Source organism: Astatotilapia calliptera, chromosome 5, assembly GCF_900246225.1.
Source record: "Astatotilapia calliptera chromosome 5, fAstCal1.2, whole genome shotgun sequence".
Taxonomy (NCBI): Eukaryota; Metazoa; Chordata; class Actinopteri; order Cichliformes; family Cichlidae; genus Astatotilapia; species Astatotilapia calliptera.
This window is the reverse complement of record NC_039306.1, coordinates 941,591-961,704: the sequence shown is the minus strand read 5'-3', so window position 1 is coordinate 961,704 and position 20,114 is coordinate 941,591. Positions and strand designations below refer to the sequence as shown.

Sequence of the window (20,114 nt, the reverse complement as noted above, 5' to 3'; positions counted from 1 at the left end):
CTGCAATCCCTAGTTTTAACAAACAAATACACAAAGCCTATCATGCAGTACAATAAGAGGAAAAAAACTACAAAGACTCAGCAGCCAACCAGAGCAAGTCTGAGGCCAAGTACACATCTGGGACTGAAGGGCACAGGTGAACTCATCCTGATGGTAATAAGGGCAGGAAAACAACAAAGGCAGGAAGTAAAAATAAGGAAAACCAAGGACGTAACCTTCAAAATAAAACAGGAAGTACCCTGAAAGAAGAACAGGAAGAAAACAGAAAAAAGTAAAGACTTCATTTCAAAGGCGTTCTCCCTCACATGTAGCAAAACGCAGCATCAAGTAGCATCATATGGAAGTACTCAGAGTACCTCAAAATGTGTTTGGGTACTGCAGCTTTTGAGTGATCTTTACAACACCGAATGTAAGCCGCTGTCAGTAAATGGACTTAAAGTGAAGCCTCAGCAGTACTTTGATCTGCTTCATTCATAACATGCAGATAAGTTTAACCTTTTCCTGCTGTTTCCTGTTTATGAGCCGAAGTTAACCACCTGTCGCCGTCACGCAGCGCCTCTCAGACCGACCGTTCAATCCCGTCTCGTTTCAGTCTGATCAAAGTGAGGTCTAGCAGAGTGACACCTGGAGAACACAGGCTTACATGGATGTACACACAGAGCTAACGCTGAGCAGATGATGTGCGGCTGAAGTCAGGGAAAAACGGGGACAGGAACCCTAAAGGGACATTTCACCAAAACAACCTGTAAAGGAGCTCTAAACAGGGCAAATATGTTTTTTATCTCCAGATTCAAGATGAGAAACTTTCCCCAGCCCAGATTTCCCCTCAGTCCTCCCCAAACTGCTTTCACAATCTGCTTACATTCACTTTGCATTATTTGTGACCTGCTGCTCCCACGGGAGGAGATGAGGTCACAGACTCACAGCTGCGGCAGCATCTTGTCCTGCTTTTGCAGATGATTTGGTCTTTTTGATTTCATCTAGCAATGTCGCCCGGCTGGTTAGGTGACCCTATTTAGTACCTGCCCACTTTACATCACCAACAGGTATTTTACCTGCTGCCAGGCAGGAGGAAACAAGGAAGACCTCAGAGGAGCTTCATGGTTCGTGAAGGAGAGGGTTGGTGTGACAGAGGAGGATGCTGGGATAGGAGGAGATGGAGGAAGATGATCCACTGTGGAGACCTCTAAAAGGCACAGCTGAAAGTAGGAGAAGAAGAATCAGGTACCACCCGCTCCGAGACACGGCCCTGGAGTTAAAACACAGGAAGAGCAGACAGTTTGCTGAATAACAGGAAATGGTAATTGTTCAGATTCCAATCAAATCCTCCCGCCTGCCCAGCAGACACTATTCCAAAACTTACTCTGAAACGGGAATCAGTTTCCAGTGAAAATCGGTCTGCACATCCCCAAAGACGAGGAACACGTGTAACCTAAATCTATTTTTACATTCAGAACTCCATTAGCACAGTGTGACGAATATTTCCAATTATAAAATAAAAGCTGGGTGTTGGGCCTCCGACACCTGTGTCCAACCATAATATTCCATATTTCCCTCCATCCAAACAAACCTTTTCATCCTATGGTTTTATAAACAGAGCGGCGGGTTTCCACAGAGCGTCAGTGACAGCAGGACCTGTCTCCCAGCCCGGCTCGCCGTGATGAAGGACGATGATGGCTGACAAATTGACTCTTTGTTTTATTGGTCTAACCTCACGGCAGACGTTGTCTGGCTGCGTGGTGGAGCAGTGTCACTCACCCCTGTCTGTCCAAATATCAGCCGACACACCCGCCTCCCTACAGCGTTAGTCCTGTTCCTGCACGTGGCAAAGACAGCAGCGCTTTAACCGTTCATCGCGATCTTCTCTGTCAGTGTGACGCTGCTCTGACATTTGAAGCCGTACTAAGAACAGAATATGATATATGGGACATGTGTCTTTACATATTAATGTGGAAAACCACACGTGTGTAACACGAGCAGGACAGGGGAGGCGAATAATATGTTGGCGCGTCTGCTGAAATGTTTGTTTTTTAATCTTTGATAAATCTTTGAGGTCTTAAAAGTCAAGCAATCTGAAGAAGCCAGTGAAACTTTAACCGTGCAGTCTTTCTAATGCCCAGCAGGGGGCGACACATCTGGTTGCAAAATAGTTGTCTATGATAAAAGGACCCTGCTGCTCACTTGACCTTTGAGCTCACCAGTGGTGGGTAAGTTACTTTAAATTAGTAACTTAGTTACATTACTAGTTACTTCTATCAAAAGTAACTCAGTTACTTCAAATTACTCGTTGCTTTCAAAGTAACTAGTTACTAGGGAAAGTAACTTTGGTTTTACTCAGAATTCTCTTATTAATGTGTTGCTTCCCTGACTGAATGTGCACATTTCCACGAGAGGACTCCCACGCCTGGACCGTCGTCGACTGCCGCCATGATGCTAGCCTACGTCACGTGCACTTTTTATGTCCAACACGAAAACTGCAGTCGTGGTGCTTTCGATTGTACTCGGATCTTGGAAATTCTGCCTTCCGAGTAGGAAGATGTAGGTAACCCCAGACTGCAGATGAGCTGCAAATGTGTTTAGAAGTAATTTGTTTTTGTAGGCTAGCAAAACAACTGTTTTCGTGGGCAATGCCATATTGGATTCCCGACTTCTCTAACCAGAATGCCGTTTACTCGAGTGTGACATCATTCCCAGGTCCGTGTTCCGATTTCCGAGGTAAGCGAATGCAACGCACGAAGTAACGAATAACGAGCCTATCTAAATCCCAGTAACGATAAACCTGTTCCTGATTTTGGCATAATAACTAGTTACCGTGCTCGTTACCACAATAATAACCTAGTTACTGTAACACGTTACTAAATAACACGTTAGTCCCAACACTGGACCTCACTAAAGCCTTTTCCTGGGGAGTTTATGGTTCAGTCGCTGGTTTCAGGTCTTGAGTAAAACATGATATGCATTTTTACAGTCCCCAGAACACCAATAGAAACGCTGGTTAACGAGCTTCCTTCTAATCGAAGCAGATATTAGAAGTTTTTGCTGTAAGTTCAGTTTTACTGATGATTTTAAAGAGCTGCACATCAGGAGGAACCAGCAGCTCGGGGTAAAGAAGCCTTATCTGCAGATTATCTGATTTAGTTAATGCTTGTAGATGTTAACAGTAATAACAAAAAACGAATGAACAATATCATTCTGCTCTTCTCATGACTTCCTGAGATTCTTTGAGGCATCCATGAATGAAAATGATCCAAAAAATCTTAAAAATACTTAAATCAAAATGTTTTAATGGTCAGATATCGCCTTGTCAGGGGCTCCGACTGGCTGAGAAACCTGTCCGCTGGATATAGGAAAGTGCAGAGGATGTAGTGACCTTAGTGACCTTTTGACCTCTAGCCCACAGCATCCCTGGCTGGTTAAGAAGCTCCCGATTGTTGCTTGAGCGTCCTTTCATGTAAAATCAGTCACATCCGTTCCCGCCTGACCTTCTTGGAAACAGCTGATCTTTTGCTTATATAATGAAGCCCTAAAATAATTTGTCTTCATGTGATGAAACTTTTCTGACACACAAGCTTTTGAACGAAACACTGAGTCACACTTTTACATGTTTCACGTCACGGCAGCTTTTTTCGCACCATCAAAGGTGAAAAAGGATTTTTTTTGCCAGACAACAATATAATAATCATTGTCCACATCGGCTATATTACTGCAGCTGCAGTGCAGCTAATTAAAACCGCTGGGTATGACGTAACAGGAGCCTCTTCGTGCGCTGTAACGTGTTTTGGTAATGTGAACCTTGAAAGTTTACCCAGAATGCACTCTTTGAAGTGTTTTCCAGCGAATGGTCAGAAAAAAGATCAAACATCCGGAGTATCGATGCTTGTTTCTGCTCCTTCATGTCACATTAAACGTGTCCCGCGATGCAGCTGGTTACGGAGAAAGTCGTGCTGAACAAAAGCAGATCTTGGCCTCAGACTGTGACACTTGGAGCAGTGTGAAATTCTTTTGGCTGTATTTTTAATCAGATCCAAACTGTGAATTTTAGCCCAGAAAATTTCACATGGATGTCTGCGGTGCCGAATACTGGAAAAGACCGAGCTGAGTCAGAAAGGCCGTGAAGGGGTGGAACCATTCAAACCTTTACCACTGTTGGAGCTTCATCCGACTTTGAAGGGGTAAACTTTTGTAGATGATCTGAAGGATCCTGCAGAGAAAGAACTAGACTGATAATTACAGGACCTATGATATGATGTGAGGGTGACCTGAGCGAGGACTTCGGGAACACGCTGATATATTTACTGACAGTTGGAGCAGTCCCGTCCTTTGGCCTGTTGGTCTGGAGCTGATGGAGTCCCAGGGTGTGATGCTCACCGACTCCAAACGCTTGCAGTTTGTTATAAAATCATAACTTATGACAGACTGTTGATATGAGCGTCAGGATAAATCCCTCGCTGTGTCTTTGACATTCGCCAGAATAAAAAGCAGCGAGGCAGCTCTTCGCCTCGGAGCAGCTCCGCGTACTGGAAACGGTTGTTTGTCAGTTGGCTCGAATCAGACTCCATGTGCACTTGATGTCCTTGGTTTTGGCTCTGGCCTGGGATCCTCGTTGCATGTCTCAGACTCAGAAATGTCAACAACTTATCTTTCAGAATGAAATGTTCCCCGCGTCCTGCATGCCACACGAGCCAGACCTGCCAAAGGAAAACCACATTTTCTCCAAACTGTGTCCCAATCTGCTGCGCTCAACGTTTTCTGAAGCGAGACCGGTGGGTCCAGAGCAGGGATCCGAGGTCCGGGGGATCTGTTTACATTTCACGCTCAAACGCACACCCACGATTCCTCCGATACAGGAAGTGCCCTCAAATATACACAGGCTATAAAAAGTGTTCACACCCCCGCGGTGTCCATCGGGATTATTTCTGTACCACATTCAATCACAGCAGAACGCCTTCCTGAAAGCGTATGTAGCACCGGAGTAAACACGGTGCAGGAATTCCTCTCAGAGAGTGAGAGAGCTGCAGACGTGCACACATACAGTCCTGGAGAAAGAAAGTACACCCCGTTCATTTCTAAGGTTTACATATCAGAAATGCAGACGCATGAGTGAGGTCCACTTTTACTGCTTCCACTGGGATTCAAGTAACAGCCAGGCGCTGCTGATCAAATGCACTTGATTAACTGATCATCACTGAGTGTCAGCACCTCCATCAAAGCCGAGGTTTTGGCAGTTTTCTGGTCTGCAGCACGTCTCGGCCAGACTGTGCAACGCTCAAAGAAACTACAAACAACCAAAAATGCTCTACAGGCCTCAGTTAGCATGTTAAACTTTTTGAGAGCACAATTAGATAAAGACTGAATAAGTGTGGCTTATTTGGAAGCCTCGTGGCCTCTTCTGTCTGTAAAGAACAAGTTTGGCTGCATCCGAACGAACCGCAAGACGTCTGGAACGATGTCTTGCGGACAGGAGAGAACAAAGTGGAGGTTTTTGCCCATCGTGGACAGCAGCACAGTTGGACAAACCAAAACGCAGCATGTCAGCACAAATACCTCAGACCAACTGTCAGCTCAGCAGCGGAGGGCTGATGATGCGGGCTCATTTTGCAGCCGCAGGACGTGGGCAGCTTGCAGTTATCGAGTTGACCGTGAACTCCTCTGTAAACCAAAGTATTCTAGAGTCAAATGTGAAGTCGTCTGTCTGGCAGCTAAAGCTCAGACCAAACTGGGTCAACAACAGGACGATGATCCTGAGCGCAGAAGCAAATCTCCAACAGAAAGGCTGGAAATTAAAAGAATTAAGCTGCTGCAACGGTCGAGTCAAAGCCCAGACCTCAACCAGACAGAAATGCTGCGAGATGTGCACAAATGAATCCACACAAACCTCAATGAACTGTGAAGAAGTGTGGGTCGAAATATTACCACAACGACATGAACGACCCATAAAGTCACACAGAAAACCATTACTGCAGCTCCTTCACACACTGTTGTAACATTCATTCAGTTCAGTTCAATTTTATTCTCTTAGCACCAAATCAGTCGCCTCATGTGCTTCACCGTATGCCGTAAAAACACACTGGTCAGCAATTAATGACGTTCAGTTGTGATGTGTTTTTAAGGCGCTGTCACCTGGAGTCAGGTCTGAATGTGCAACAGCGCAGTCTGTTACCGGTCACATCCAGTCGAGCCGATCCCAACAACTTTGAGTTTATGTGCGATCCTCGACAGCATCATCCGATCACTCCTGTCCATCTGTCATGGTCAATGATCAGCGCACACAGAGACTGAGGGGGGCAGAAAAGCAGCTGAGGTCAGAGAGAATAAAGAGAGGGAAAGACAAACACGGCACCAGAACCAGAACCAGCTCCAGTTACAAACCACCAGAGACCAGCTCCACTGCCGGGAGCTCCGGGTCTGAACCCTGGCTGCTAATTATTCCCTGAGCTTGGTCGAAACTAAATTTATGGCACCGAGCTGGAGCTGCTCGTGGCATCATAAATTAAACTGGCAAACAGTGTTAGAATCAGAACCGACCGCCTCGTCCCCCGAGAAGAGAAGCAGACCAAAACACTGTCAACATGGATGTGTGAAAACTCCAGGTTTTATAATCTTTTAATGTTTAATAATGTAAACAGTCAAATATGAGACCCACAAGTGTGTCAACTGTAATTTAAACAGGATAATATAGTAAAATTAAATACCGTATTTCCCGGACTACAAAGCGCACCTAAATATTAGCCGCACAAGCTAAAATCAGGGGAAAATCCTGTTTTGTACATACATTAGCCGCACCTGACCAAAAGCCGCAGGTGTTTCAATGTTGACTCATCATATGTAAGAGAATATGCACAAAGCGAATTGTCAGGAAAGAGATGGCTGTTTGGAGACACACCCCTTTTATTAATATTTTGAAAAACAAGTTATGGGTACATATTTGCACATGTAGTACATAACAGTAACCTGCAGCACACCAGAACAATAGATTCGGACTACCTTTTAGGCTCAGGTGCAGTGACACGGCTTTAACAAGAAGAAAAGTCAGTCATTCACCATCTTTCTCTTCTTCCTGCGCACTAAAACCACCAAAGTCCTCTCCTCCAGTGTCGGATACAAACAGGCTCAGGATGACTTCGTCATCCACTCTCCGCTTCTCTCCTTCGTTGTCACTTTCAAAACCAAAGAAATCCTCGTTGTCAGAGTCGAACACCCTCTGAAGGGCCGTGGCGGTGTCCTCCTCTCCATCATGCAACAGTCCAGCCCTTCGAAATCCGTTGGTGATCGTGGATGTTTTCACACTTTTCCACGCTGTCAGAATCCACCGGTGGAGTTGGGCATAACTTGCTTTTCGCAAGTTTATCGCCGCTCGTCATCCACGCCTCCCGCTGAATGCGTAGCGCTACTTTGAAGTTTGTTTTTCGCGCTACTTCGTACGGCACTACGTTGCCTGGCGGACGGACATGTGACTAACATACCACTCTTGAACCCCGATCCTTCCGCCAGGCAACGTAGTGCCGTACAACAGCGGAACAAACAAAACAAATCCTCTTACGATATCACAAAAATCATGGACAATCCATAGAAAAGCCGCACCTGACTAAAAGCCGCAGGGTTCAAAGCTTGTGCAAAAAGTAGCGGCTTATAGCCCGACAATTACGGTAGATGTAATACATTAAAACTGTAATGCAGTACAGTCGTTGATGGCTGTGTAGACTACTGACAGAAATAGATGGAGAAAAAATACACAAAGTGAGTTTAACGGTGTACAAGAGGCAAACAGAAAAACAAATCCCCACAACACCAGTCAAGCTAAAAGCATGACAGGTACTAACTGTGGCCCAAAACGACATATTTACTAATATTCAGGCAAAGCATTTGCCTGAGGCCAATTCTTAAGATTTAGGTACAGTTATAATTATGCAAAATACTTAACGTATAAGCTAAAGCACTGCACACCAGGGGACACAACAGAAAGGCATTTGTGACATTAGCAGGGACTTCAGATACCAGTATGCTATTAATTATTCCAGGATCACACTAGTCAGTATGCCAAAATTCCCAGGAAGTCCTGCAGTGACCTAAAGGCCCATTCTGGTAAACATGACAGCCACAAAGCTCGGCACAGTGGAAGTGGACATAGTGCACAAAGTGGTGTCTCAGCAATGTCCTCGGCACAGGTTAATCCCCTCCACTGTCCCATCAGTGGTGGTCCACACAGCCTGGACATCTGTTATGTTGAAGGAACTCGTTTTAAATTTCTGTACTTATAATAGCTTTAAACCTCCCAAAGTCACCGTCTGCTATGAAAAGAAGGAGAATAAATAACGTTTATGTCATGTTGTGAGAAGATATCAGCTGAAGTTGAGTTAGAAGAAGTCTGAAGATATTCCAGCACGCTGTGAAAACACTGCCTCCTGGTGGGGAAAGCTCTGATAAAACACGGAGAGGATAATGACAGTAAAACAATTACCGGTACAGTCATGAAGGCTGGCTGATGACATGGTGACAAACATGTGGTCTCTTTTCTCTACCCGGAAACTCCTTCCGCTGGTTGCTGTGGTGGTGCAGGGCATGCTGGGATAGGTAACACCAACACAAGCTTTTGTGATGGTTTGCTTGCTTGTATAGTCTGTATAGTCTTGTCTGTGTGGTCTATTGCCACAGTGCAGTGGGTGATGGTGGATGGAGCAGACCGTGGAGTCACCAGACTTCTGAAGCTCTTCTTCCACATGACTCCACCAGCGCACAGCCTCACTGGTGGTGGTTTTTGTTCATGTTAGTTTAAATAAATTTGATGTCATTGTTCTTCATCCCGTGTCTCACTCTTCTTTCATGTCTTCTAAACAAGTGTGAGATGCTGACAGATGACAGGTGAAAGTAGTGACTGTGGCTGCTGGAAGACAGAATAAAGGCTTTTTAAAGCAGGTTTATGAGAAGCAAGTGTTTCGTGTTTTGCATCGATACCTGAGTATGCAGTGGGACAGGATGGCAGCTCACAGTGCTGACGACTGAAAACGTGAAAGGTGGATGTACCAACAATGATGTCACAGATTTCAGTTTAGAAGGTTGGATTTTTTTTTACCTTTATAAAAACTGTGAAGCAAAGAATCATCCAGAGATGCTGCTGAGCGATAAAAATATCTGTTAATGAGAACAAAGAGACACAAAACAGAAAAGTGTCATAATCTGTACTGCTGAGAAACACAACACAGATCAAACCGATGAGTGGAGATTTTTATTTCTGCGCTTTCTGGCTCTTTTCAGTGATGTGAACTTTTTCATTACCCTCCTGTGTGTGTGCGCGCGTGTATGTGTGTGCGTGGGGGGGGGGGGTGGTCCTTTCCGTGTTGCAGCTTCAGTGAGTCATTGGTGGAAAAGAGGGAGGAAGATTTGAGGAGAAATATCGCTGTTAAATGAGTTTGGGCAGCATGACATCACGCGGTAATTAAACCAGTTTTCTGGAATTCCGTTTCCAATTCCTGCGCTCAGGTTCGCTGGAGGAGTTCTTCGAGCACCTGCAGGTTGGTGTGTGAGTGAAATATTTTCACTGGACGGAGTTCAAACTCTGGAGAGAGAGAGGGAGAGAGAGGGAGGGAGGGCTGCGGCATTACGCCATTCTTCCCTCTGAGAGAAAAAAAGGGGGATTTAAAGAAGTTTCTTACAAGACTTCCAACAGTTCCGCGGAGTGTTTATGCGCCTCTCAGCCCGGGCTTTGCGTTCTGCTGTGCCGGGTACATCTCTCCAGCACTATGCTCCTCACACATGACGCGTGGGACAATAAAGCTGTGCGGGATTTGTTTCTTCTGCTTGTAGACGTCCGTTACAGTCTCTGCTTTCACCGCCTGGCACGTGTCTCTGGCGAGTTTCAGGCGGGGGCAGCAGCTTTTGTGCATTTCTCGTGAGGATGACCCACTCGGATTTACTGCTCTTTGCCACTTCAGCTTCCTTGTGATCTCACTGCACTTCGCTACGATGACAGCCTGGCGGGAGGCGAACGCGCTTTAGGATGAAAGCTGTGACGCGTCTGTCTCTGCTGCTCAGCTGCTGGACCCTGGTTCACCTGCATCCCGGCCCCACGGCGCGTGTCCGCGCAGGTCCGCCGGTAATCAGAGGAGAGGCGACCAGGGCGACCAGCTCAGGGCGCACGGATCCCGTGCGCTCCCGGCTCCTCGGCGGGGATGCGCACGATAAGGCGCACGCTCCCGTTGCCATTAACGCACATGCACGAGCGGGTGGAGGAGGTGGAGGTTCATCGGGGAGAAGTTTGGGAAAAGTTGCGGCCGCGCGCACCGCGTCCCCGCAGAAAGCCCATAGTGCGCCGGCTCCGGCGGCGCAGCGGGGGGCCGCGAGCCACAAACAGCCGCTCGTGACGCCGCACGACTACATGCTCGCGCTGTACTGGTCTCTCTCCAGCGGTGACGTCAACGGCAGCGCGCTGCACGAGGCCGGCCTGGCCAACACCATCACGAGCTTCGTGGATAAAGGGCAAGGTAACCGCATCACCCACGAGCCTCTCTGCGTGCTCCCACGTCACTTTTCAGTCCCATGAAAGAAACACAGTGACACGCTGTTAGTGCAGGGATGGTGGCAGACACACACCCAGCTGAGCTGTGATGGGTGGGTGGGGGTCCACGCTGTGGGGGCAGCAGGACAGCTACTTCATGATGCGTTTGTGCCCCTGGTACTCTGGGGGATTAAAAAAGCAGCTGGAGCAGGAGGTTAGAGGAGATCTGAGGAGCCAGAGGATGAGCAGAGTGGCTGTTAGCTGCTTTTAAAGTCTTACTTTAGAATCCACAACAAGTCCAGACCTCACATCCACAATTCATTAACAATTAAAAAATGGGGAGTATAAAAAGGATGTCACTGGAACTTCAGGTGCCACAGAATGAGAGCTGCTTTAAGGGACTGGAGACCAGTGTGGGGGGCACCAGATGAGGGTGGTGCTGAGGGCACAGGCTGAGGATTGTGGCGTTAAAATCAGGAGGTCAGCAGTGAGTGGAGTATGATGAGAAGGAGCGTTCAACAAACTGGGCGTCAGATTCCCTTTCTGACAGCCAATTAGCTTAGCTTAAAGAAAAAGCTCCATCCAGAGCTAACAGAGGATGTGATTTAGCCGAGAAGTTCAAGTGGACGTAATTTTCTCCTTTTAGTTTTTCTCCTCTTCCAGCAGTACGCAGTCATGTGATGTTTTAAATACTGAGGTCAGTCATCCAAAAGCTAAGGCTACTCTGAACTCTCAGTTTTAGATATTTTTTTTCTAGATTTGGATCTGTGTGATGTCAGTAAGATTAGATATCCTTATATGGTCCTCCCATCACAGAAGCCACACCCACCTGCTGTTTAATCTGTTTTTTGAGAGGCGTAGCCAATCAGAAGCACTATTCTATTTTTCTTTCAGTCTTCCTTTATGTATGTATGTTTATGTAAAAGCTGACACTGACTCATTAAACCACCTTGTGGTGCAAACTGGTATTACAAGAAAAAGACAGCTTGGCTTGAATTTGAAGGAAGTTGATCTCTAGCAGAAACAGAGATGATGCCTTCATTTAATTTTGGAAGGTTTTAAACTGCATTTGAACACAGAAATGTGAAAGTGTTTGATTTTCAGTTATAAACAGAGACCTGCAGGTGTATCACAACTACTTTCATCAAACCAGATTACAGCTTTTAATCTTTACACATACACCTTTTTTAAAAAAAAAGATCCCACTCTCTGGACTTCCAGGTTCATGGAGGGTGCACTTCTGGGATTTTTCTGACAGAACCGGCTGAGCCAATAGATATGTTTCATTTTCAGCTGTAAAATTGCAGTGTAAAAAACCCTAAAGGACACCAGTGTAGATTTAATTTAGGCCGCATACATCATCGATGCTGGATTTGTGAAAACTAAAATAAAACTTGGGCTTTTTTTTCTACAAACAGCTGGAAATAATTATTTAGCTCCTTTCACTCCTGTTTATTGAGGACTTTCTCACGGGCACCCTCCGCTGCACACTTGAATTTCAGCCAGTTTGAGATTGACAGGAAGTGGAATGGCTCTCTCAGATTGGCTTCAGTTTGGCTCGGGTCACCTCTGCAAGCGTACGGTGGGCGGGGCTTATGGGCTTTATTGTAACCAGCCAGGAGGGGGTTACAAGCTGTGATGGCAGCTATGTTTGTCTATATCTGGTACTTTGGTGGGAGAAAACCAAACAGTGGGGACCAAGGGAGTGAGTTTACATGTATGAAATTAGAAATGCATTCTAATAAGCATTTTTCTAATGACCAATAACTAATTAGTCTGGTAACAGCAGGTAGTGTAGCAGAGGAATAATTTGTGTTTGCTGTCAAACTTTCAGCAGTTTTAACGTCTGGAACATGTCTGTGCACATGTATGCACATATTTATGTATATTTATTCCTTTGCAGTTGTGAGTCTGTGTGTGTGTGCTGCCGTGTGTTTCTAACATCTGGTCGGCTCTCAGTGATATATACGGCCTCGTGAGGGTAAATAAACAGTGCTCACAGCCCTCCGTGTCATGTTGTCTTTACGATGTAAAACAGTTTTAGAAGCGTCTTTAAATGAGCGCAGTTTCATGTTCCTGCTGCTGCTGAAGGTTTACATTTCCACCACTTAATGTACTTTTAATGTGGCCTTTATTTGTTCAGCGACTCGCTGCTGACTTCGTCCACATGCTGAGACGAGGAACTGATCACCCCGACGCTCGTTATTTACCTTCTATCCTTTCATTCACTCTTACTCGCTTCCTTTTTTCTGCCTTTATTCCTCCGTTACTGCTGCCGCTCCTTTCTTTCTTCCTGCCACATGCAAGGCTGAACCTACCTCCTGAGGGGCCCTAGAGCAAGGCGTTGCTCTGGGGCCTCCAATGATGCTGTGTGTGAAGCACAGCAGCTAAAACCCTGATTAGTCGACTAAAAGTTCGGTAGGAACACCTGGTTTCGACTCCACCATCGGGCCTTTCTGTGTGACGTTTGCATGTTGTCACTGTGTCTCTGTGAGTTCACTCTGGCTTCCTCCCACCACCCAAAGTGTAGTTAGTGGGGTTAGGTTAGTTGGTGCAAATAGTTAAATAGTCCATCTCTCTGTCTCAGCTCTGGTGACCCGCCTGGGATTAGGAGTGATTTGGTCATTTTCCCCCAGAGTGAGAAATCTTCTTCACCTGGGCCAGCATGTTAAAAAAGCTGAAGCCATGTGTGCAAGTGAGCGCCATTTTCCAGACAAAAGTAGGTTTTTTGTGTAGTTATATTACTTTCATAATTTTAGGAGTGGTGATCAGCCTGAAATGTTGAGTTTTCAATTTATAGATCACAAAACATTTGAATTTTAGAGTCTTTCTTGACTAAATCTTGGTGTTTTGGAGCTTTGTTTGAGCAGGTGACCCACATACTTTAGGCTATTGCAGTAGTCGAATCCACCCGGGTTATTTGCTGCATCTCTTCCCCTGCGCTCTGTCCCTGCGTTCCTGTCCACTCTCCACTCACCTGCTTAGATAAAGGCTAAAAGCCCTTAATAACAGCACTTAATAAAACTGTCCATTAACTTTTAACTCCTGAGTAAAACTACTCCATGAACAGTAACCCATAACAACGCTGTACTTTACACGCTTTAATAAACTCATCCAGTCGGCCAACTCTGACCCTTTCCTGGACCAGTTTTGGCCCCTGGACCACGTGTTTGATGCCCTCGATATATCTGCTCATGTGACAAAAAGAAATGTAAATCTTATTTAATTTTGGTCAGTTATAATTTTACTGAGTTATAAATAAATGAGTTTGAAAAAGCTCCTTTCAGAAGCAAAGCAGAGATGTTTGGTTTCAGGAGGTTGGTTTGATCTTGTAAATTTTGGATAGTCTTGTTTTGGCACAGTGAGCCCTGTAATATAAATAAGTTTTCACTGGATGACAAAGGGCCAAAGCCAGACATCTCACCTGAGAGCTCTGCTGCTGCTCGCTGCCCTTCTGTCAGCTATTTTAAAGCCCCGCCCCCACTGGACATCCTGAAAGCTGTTAGTAGAGGGATGAAGTCAGAGTTAAGAAGCCAAACATTTAATCTTGTGTGTTCTGCATTTACATACACAATAATCTGTTCCAAGCCGCTCCTGAAAGACTGATTTTCTGAGCGTTCTGAAGTGATAAAGACCACACCTGAGAGCTCTGCATCCCTCCAACATTATTTATCCTCGCTGATTTACAAGTGCGTGAGAGTTTGTGAAACCAAATTCCTCTCAGCTTTAATCAGACTGTCCAAAGAGGAGTGTGTGTGTGTGTTTGCTGTCTGTCTGCTGTGAATAGCTGCAGGTCCACAATAACAGGCCTGTTTACAGAGCGTTGCGGTCTCCCGGCCTGGTTCTAATGTACTTTTCAATGCATGATAAAGTCCTGGACAGCAGGAGGGGGTGCTGTGAGAACATGTAAGCAGTTTGTGTGCATATGCACAGCTAACTTTGCGAGGACCGGAGTGATTTCTCTGACCTTTGAAGTGAGGACATGTGTGGAACATGAGGACAGTAGTTCAGAGGTCTGTTTGAAGGTTCAGAATTCGTTTCAGGGTTCAGGGTTGATCAGGGATAAATTAGGCTCAGATCATGGGAATATATTAGCCGACCTGGGTCCTCACAGAGAATTTAAAACACATGTATCTGCTGGGTTTCATTGGATAGGGAAGTTTACAGTTTCCCTCACTGACAACAACAGAAAACCATCTACACCATTCAGTTCATGCTTTCTGATGCTGTGCACACAGCATGAGTGTGTATACTTGTTTTACATATGTTATGGGGACTTAAAGCTTTTCACTTACCCGTGAGGACATTACTTTAATTTCAGGACAATTAATATAAAGTAAACCATAAAGTGTTACTCTAAACACGAGTCTTTGGATGCTCATTCTTATTATTTATGTCGATTTCCTTCATAATGCCTGCAGTAGTTTATTGTAGATATGGCAACTGACTTCATTCACCAGTTTTTGCGTCTGTGGTTTGAAGCTTCAACATTTACATTTTGGCTACCACCATGTTTTTATTGATTTATTTATTTAAAGCAACGAGTTACCATATTTGGACCAGAAGGTAGAGAGCTCAGTTGCCAGCTGTTGGTAGCCCTTTGTTAGCAAACTGCATCTATAGCACTAATTAACAGGTGTCTGTATTGCTACATTACATCCATACAGTCTGAGTAACATCATTAAATATGTAAAATCTATTGGTTAGGTTGTTTCAGAGAGCCTGTGAACAAAGATGGTGTATTTTGTAAGAAGCTACATATGCCTAGCTGTTTAGTGCTAAATGCTAATACAAACATTGTAAAACCAATCCTAAAATCTATTTGGAGCCATTTCGTACTGCAAAGAGATGCTTTGCCCAAGATAGTAAACGGGGATTAATCTAAACACGATGACACAAATGCAGGAATGTGTTTTTCCAGGTCAGCAGAGGAAACCATATGTTGCAATTTAGAAATGTGTCTGAAATGAAAGAAACAGGAATGAGAGCAAGTTGAAGCCCAGAATAAAATAAATATTACACCAAGATTTCAAACACTGGCCCGTTGAACAAAAAGAAGCAAGAGTCTGACTTGTGAGTGCGAATGATTGTCAGTCTCTGTGTGTTAGCCCTGTGACAGACTGGCGACCTGTCCAGGGTGACAGCTGGGATAGGCTCCAGCGCCCCCGCGACCCTGAAAAGGATAAGTGGAAGCAAATGGAAACCAAAACCAATTGAATTGTAACAGGATATAAAAATATTTGTTGTTAAGTTGGACATTTTACCATTTGATGTTATTGATAAACCTTTGAATCAATGGATATTTGAGGAACTGTAGTTCACTTCACATTTTCGCTCTTGGCAGCTATTACGATGTTTTAGTCTGAGATGTCTTCAAAAATAAAAGAAATCCCAAAATAAAGTCAAGAATGCTGTTCTTTCCTTTTTTAAAGGGTAATAAAAATCTAAACAATAGTAATGTTTTTATAAAACAGACAAGATCCAGAAAAACTATTAGGTCCATTTTTACCTGGAGGGAAAATGTCAACAGTATAAAAGAATAACAGCAGAGCCAATGCAGAAGAGCACACTTATTTTCTACATTATGGTCATTCTAAGAGAAAGGATGTTTATCCAGGTTAGGCTCCAGCTCGGCTAAATACATGCCAATCACAAATCCCTGTCCAGTGAGTCTTCAGCATCACTTGGTTTCACAGTCAGACCCACAGCTCAATACCAAGATTGTGATGATAAAAAGGGTCATGAATAAAAGTCTATAGTCTGTGATGGGGAGCAGCACTGAAGGAAAGTACAGTATTTCTTTATATTTCAAAATCTGAGATCAGACAATATCTGGATTATTAAAATGGGTTCAATGAAGATTTCAAGTAGGGAGATCTCGTAAAAGATTTAGTTAAAAAAGAAAGAAAGAGTCAGTTATGGAAGTGTATGGACCTGTCAGTGTATTTCATGACCTATATGCAGGAGTCCATCCTTTATGACCTGACGGGTGGCCATCAGCTGATGGCTCTCTGGGGCTCACATTACAGATTCATTCATTTACTCAACAGTCCTTACTTGCTGTGTTGTGTTAGAAAAGTTTGTTACACTATTTTTCTTTTTGCCTGTCGGTGAATATTTACCTGCGCTTTCGTTTCTAATCACAGATGAACGTGGGCCCCAGCTGCGACGGCAGAGGTATCTTTTCAACATCAGCTCTCTGGAACGGGATGGGCTCCTGGGGGCCGAGCTACACATCCTGAGGAAGCGCCTGCCTGACCCTCGCAGAGTCTTGATAGGCTACAGAGGAGGAGAAGGAGGAGGAGTCCCGTCACCGCTCCTAAGGCTGCACACCTGCGCTTCAGGCAAACAAAAGGCCGTTCTTGTCCAGATGAAGGCCGTAGAGGATCTGTTCAGCAGCACATGGGAAGTGTTTGACGTTTGGAAGGTGTTCAGGGGCTTCAAAACCCAGAAAGGCCAGCATTCCCAGGAGCTGTGCTTTGAACTGGAAGCGCTGGAGCACGGAGGCGGTCGCCCCATGGACCTTCGCGCTCTGGGATTCGCTCGACACGGCAGGACCAACAAGGAAAAAGCCTTCTTCTTAGCATTTGGGAAAAGCAAGAAGCGTGACCTTTTTTACAAAGAGATCAAAGCGCGGTCCGGCCACGACAACAAAACAGTCTACGAGTACCTGTTCACCCAGCGACGGATGAGACGGGCACCTGCTGCGAGGGGAGTCAAAAAACCCGTGCAGCAGTCCCTGCCACAGTCCATATCCCAGCACCAGACAGTGAAGGCCAGGCTGCGCTGCCACCGGAGACGGCTCCACGTCAACTTCAAGGAGATGGGCTGGGACGACTGGATCATCGCGCCGCTGGAGTACGACGCCTATCACTGCGACGGCGCCTGCGATTTTCCCATCCGCTCACACCTGGAGCCGACCAACCACGCTATCATACAAACCCTGATTAACTCCATGGACCCGGAGTCAACGCCGCCCACTTGCTGCGTCCCGACACGGCTCAGCCCGATCAGCATCCTCTACATCGACTCGGCCAATAACGTCGTCTACAAGCAATACGAGGACATGGTGGTGGAGTCGTGCGGGTGCAGGTAGCAGACACAGCAAAGACTTTTCAATATTATATTCAAAGCTAAAACTGGAGTTGGTATTTCAGGCTCACTGCTATGCAACGCACATTACTCCTCACACTCAAGTGGGCTTACAAGAATGCATACCAGAGACTATTTAAGACTAAACAGATGAAGATAAACTCACGGAGGTGATGCTCTGAAACGCCCACTCACTGTGTAATGTTGATGTTGGTAGTGATGAGCAATATGCATCCAATACAATCCAAATAATGGAAACACGACCTGATGAAGAAAGACTCGTTTGGACTGTTTCGTACGGACTTTTTCCTTCTTCTTAGATTTGTATCAAGTTGCTGATTGTTGTAAAGAGTTTAAAATGCCTTGGAAAAATGAAGTGTTATACTTAAAAATGCTCTTTTCCAGCACTTATCTGATGAAGTCATTTGTATGCCTTATCCAAGACCTTTTTGTAAAGCATGTCAAGAATTTCTGATGTATAAATACGAGCCAGGGATGAAGTGCTCATCTGACCTGCTCCAAATTTGGGAAAGCTGCATAAACTCGTGTTCAATAAAAAAATGTCTAATTGACTGAGCTCCAAACTCCTATCAGTGAAAACCTCTGCCCCCCACCCCCTCGAGGATCTGCAGACTAAACTATCGGAGGAATTTGTGAGATTTACAGCTGCCAAATTTACAATTTAACCCAGAAATGACTGTTTGATGTGGAACATGAGTGTTTTACTTGGCTGGCTTGATAAACTGTTGCAAAGGTCTAGTTAAAATTACGAGGAGTTAGGTTTTTTAACTTTGTGCCTATTAAAGGGGACCTGTTCTGCTCATTTCCAGCTCCATCTCTTTATTATAGACTCTGCAAGTAGATTTGCAGGCGCTGAATTCATCATCTGGGTGACTACATATAAAAGATGGTCGAAGCCTCTGTGATGTAACCCACTGGGCTGTGAACTCCACGTTTTGAAATCTCAGTGTCAGCATTTTTCCTCTGGAGCAGGAGCTGGCTGTGAATTATCAGCTGCATTAATAAATTGTACATATATCTGTAAGTTAGCACTAAGCCCCATAAAATAAGATAAGATCAGATAAAACTGGAGCACAGACGTCTCAGACGATCTGGCTAACCACAGAGATAATTGCATCACTCCGACATGTACCTTACTCCAAAACTGACTAACAGCACAAACTGGTCCAAAGATCCAGTTCAGGGACTTCAGTTACCAAAATTATTTCTGTAGCACGCTGTAAACATCTTCGTTTCTGCTTTAAAGCAGCATCTTTTTAAACCCCAGAGGGGCTATCATAGGTGCTAACTGTCAAAACTCAGGAGACCAGTTTAAAAAAGACAGCTCTGTTTGCACAGGGTTAAGGTCAGCTGATGACCTTGGAGGGGGTTCATACTGGCGTTTGTGGGGACTGACTGGTTTTGGAGAAAGCCTCAAGAGTTTCATCGCCACTTGAGGAAGAACCAGTTTGACCAATTATTATTATGTAAGTCATAAAACAAACGAACAGCCTGAGCAGACTTACAACACAACAGTTACAAGTAACTAGATCCAGATAAGCTTAAGAAACTCTGTCAGCTCACTTGTAAATGCATCACTGCATTTATCCATCCCGGGTGCCTGCAGCTCACGAGGTAGAGAAGGTCATCTGATTGGAAGGTTGGTGAATAGATGCCTGCATGCCAAATATCCTAAACCAAGGATCCATCGGAGTGATGGGAAGCACCTAAGCATGGAAGAAACCGCTTGTAAGAATGGCTGTGAATAAGGCGCGAGGTATGAAGAACCAGTCCATTTAGCATCCGTCCATCCACCCTCAGCTGCTGCTCTGAGCCTGGGCTGTGGATACTAGAGAGTTTGCAGAGATCCCCAGAGCTGCTCTGCTCCAGCATTTCCAATGGGACTCTCAGGAGTCTGTGTCTGCCCCAGGTTCTTCTTCTGGTTGTGCATGCTCAAAATATATCATATAACCATATACTGTCATATATTTATTTAATATATTTAATATTGTAGATTTTCTCATTTCCTCACAATAAACGGTAGAAAAGAAAGTATCACTCTCAGCTTCTCCTAATTGTTAAATCAGACTTTTAGAAACTATCAGTTCTTTGTTGTTCAGAGTCATTGAGGGAGACGTGCCTTATAACGGGCCTTGAACATGTTCACGTCCTGGTCTGGTGGTTTCATAATCTCTCTCTGCCTCCTCCGATTACTCGAGAAAGCGCAGACTCTGAGGAAAACCTGACAATGTGTGAAGCTGTAGAGATGACTGCATCTATGGTGTTGCTGCAGAACGCACGCAACAGCAGTAACGTGTGTGCGTGTGCCTCCTACCGTCAGCAGCGAGCACACCTGTCTGCCTGCCTGCCCGTGAAGCTTGCGAGCTATTGGATAAAACCATCTGTGCTGAGCGGATGGCTTGTTTCTCTTGGAGAAGGACTGATGTAAGCATTTCCTTTAATCAAAGCTGAGGCATGCCAGTGGTATGACCCCCACCCCCATCCCCAAAATACTGAACTGAGGAGGTGG

The 20,114-nt window shown here is 45.1% G+C and overlaps 1 protein-coding gene across 1 annotated transcript; it reads left to right on the top strand.

The window, feature by feature from the left end:
* Window positions 1-9,642: 9,642 nt before the first annotated feature.
* gdf5 (growth differentiation factor 5) lies at window positions 9,643-18,156 on the top strand. Its single transcript, XM_026166320.1, has 2 exons — window positions 9,643-10,478; window positions 16,639-18,156. Exons 1-2 carry the CDS (start codon window positions 9,995-9,997, stop codon window positions 17,586-17,588), a joined length of 1,434 nt encoding a protein of 477 aa, XP_026022105.1. The 5' UTR covers window positions 9,643-9,994; the 3' UTR covers window positions 17,589-18,156.
* The last annotated feature ends 1,958 nt before the right edge of the window (window positions 18,157-20,114 follow it).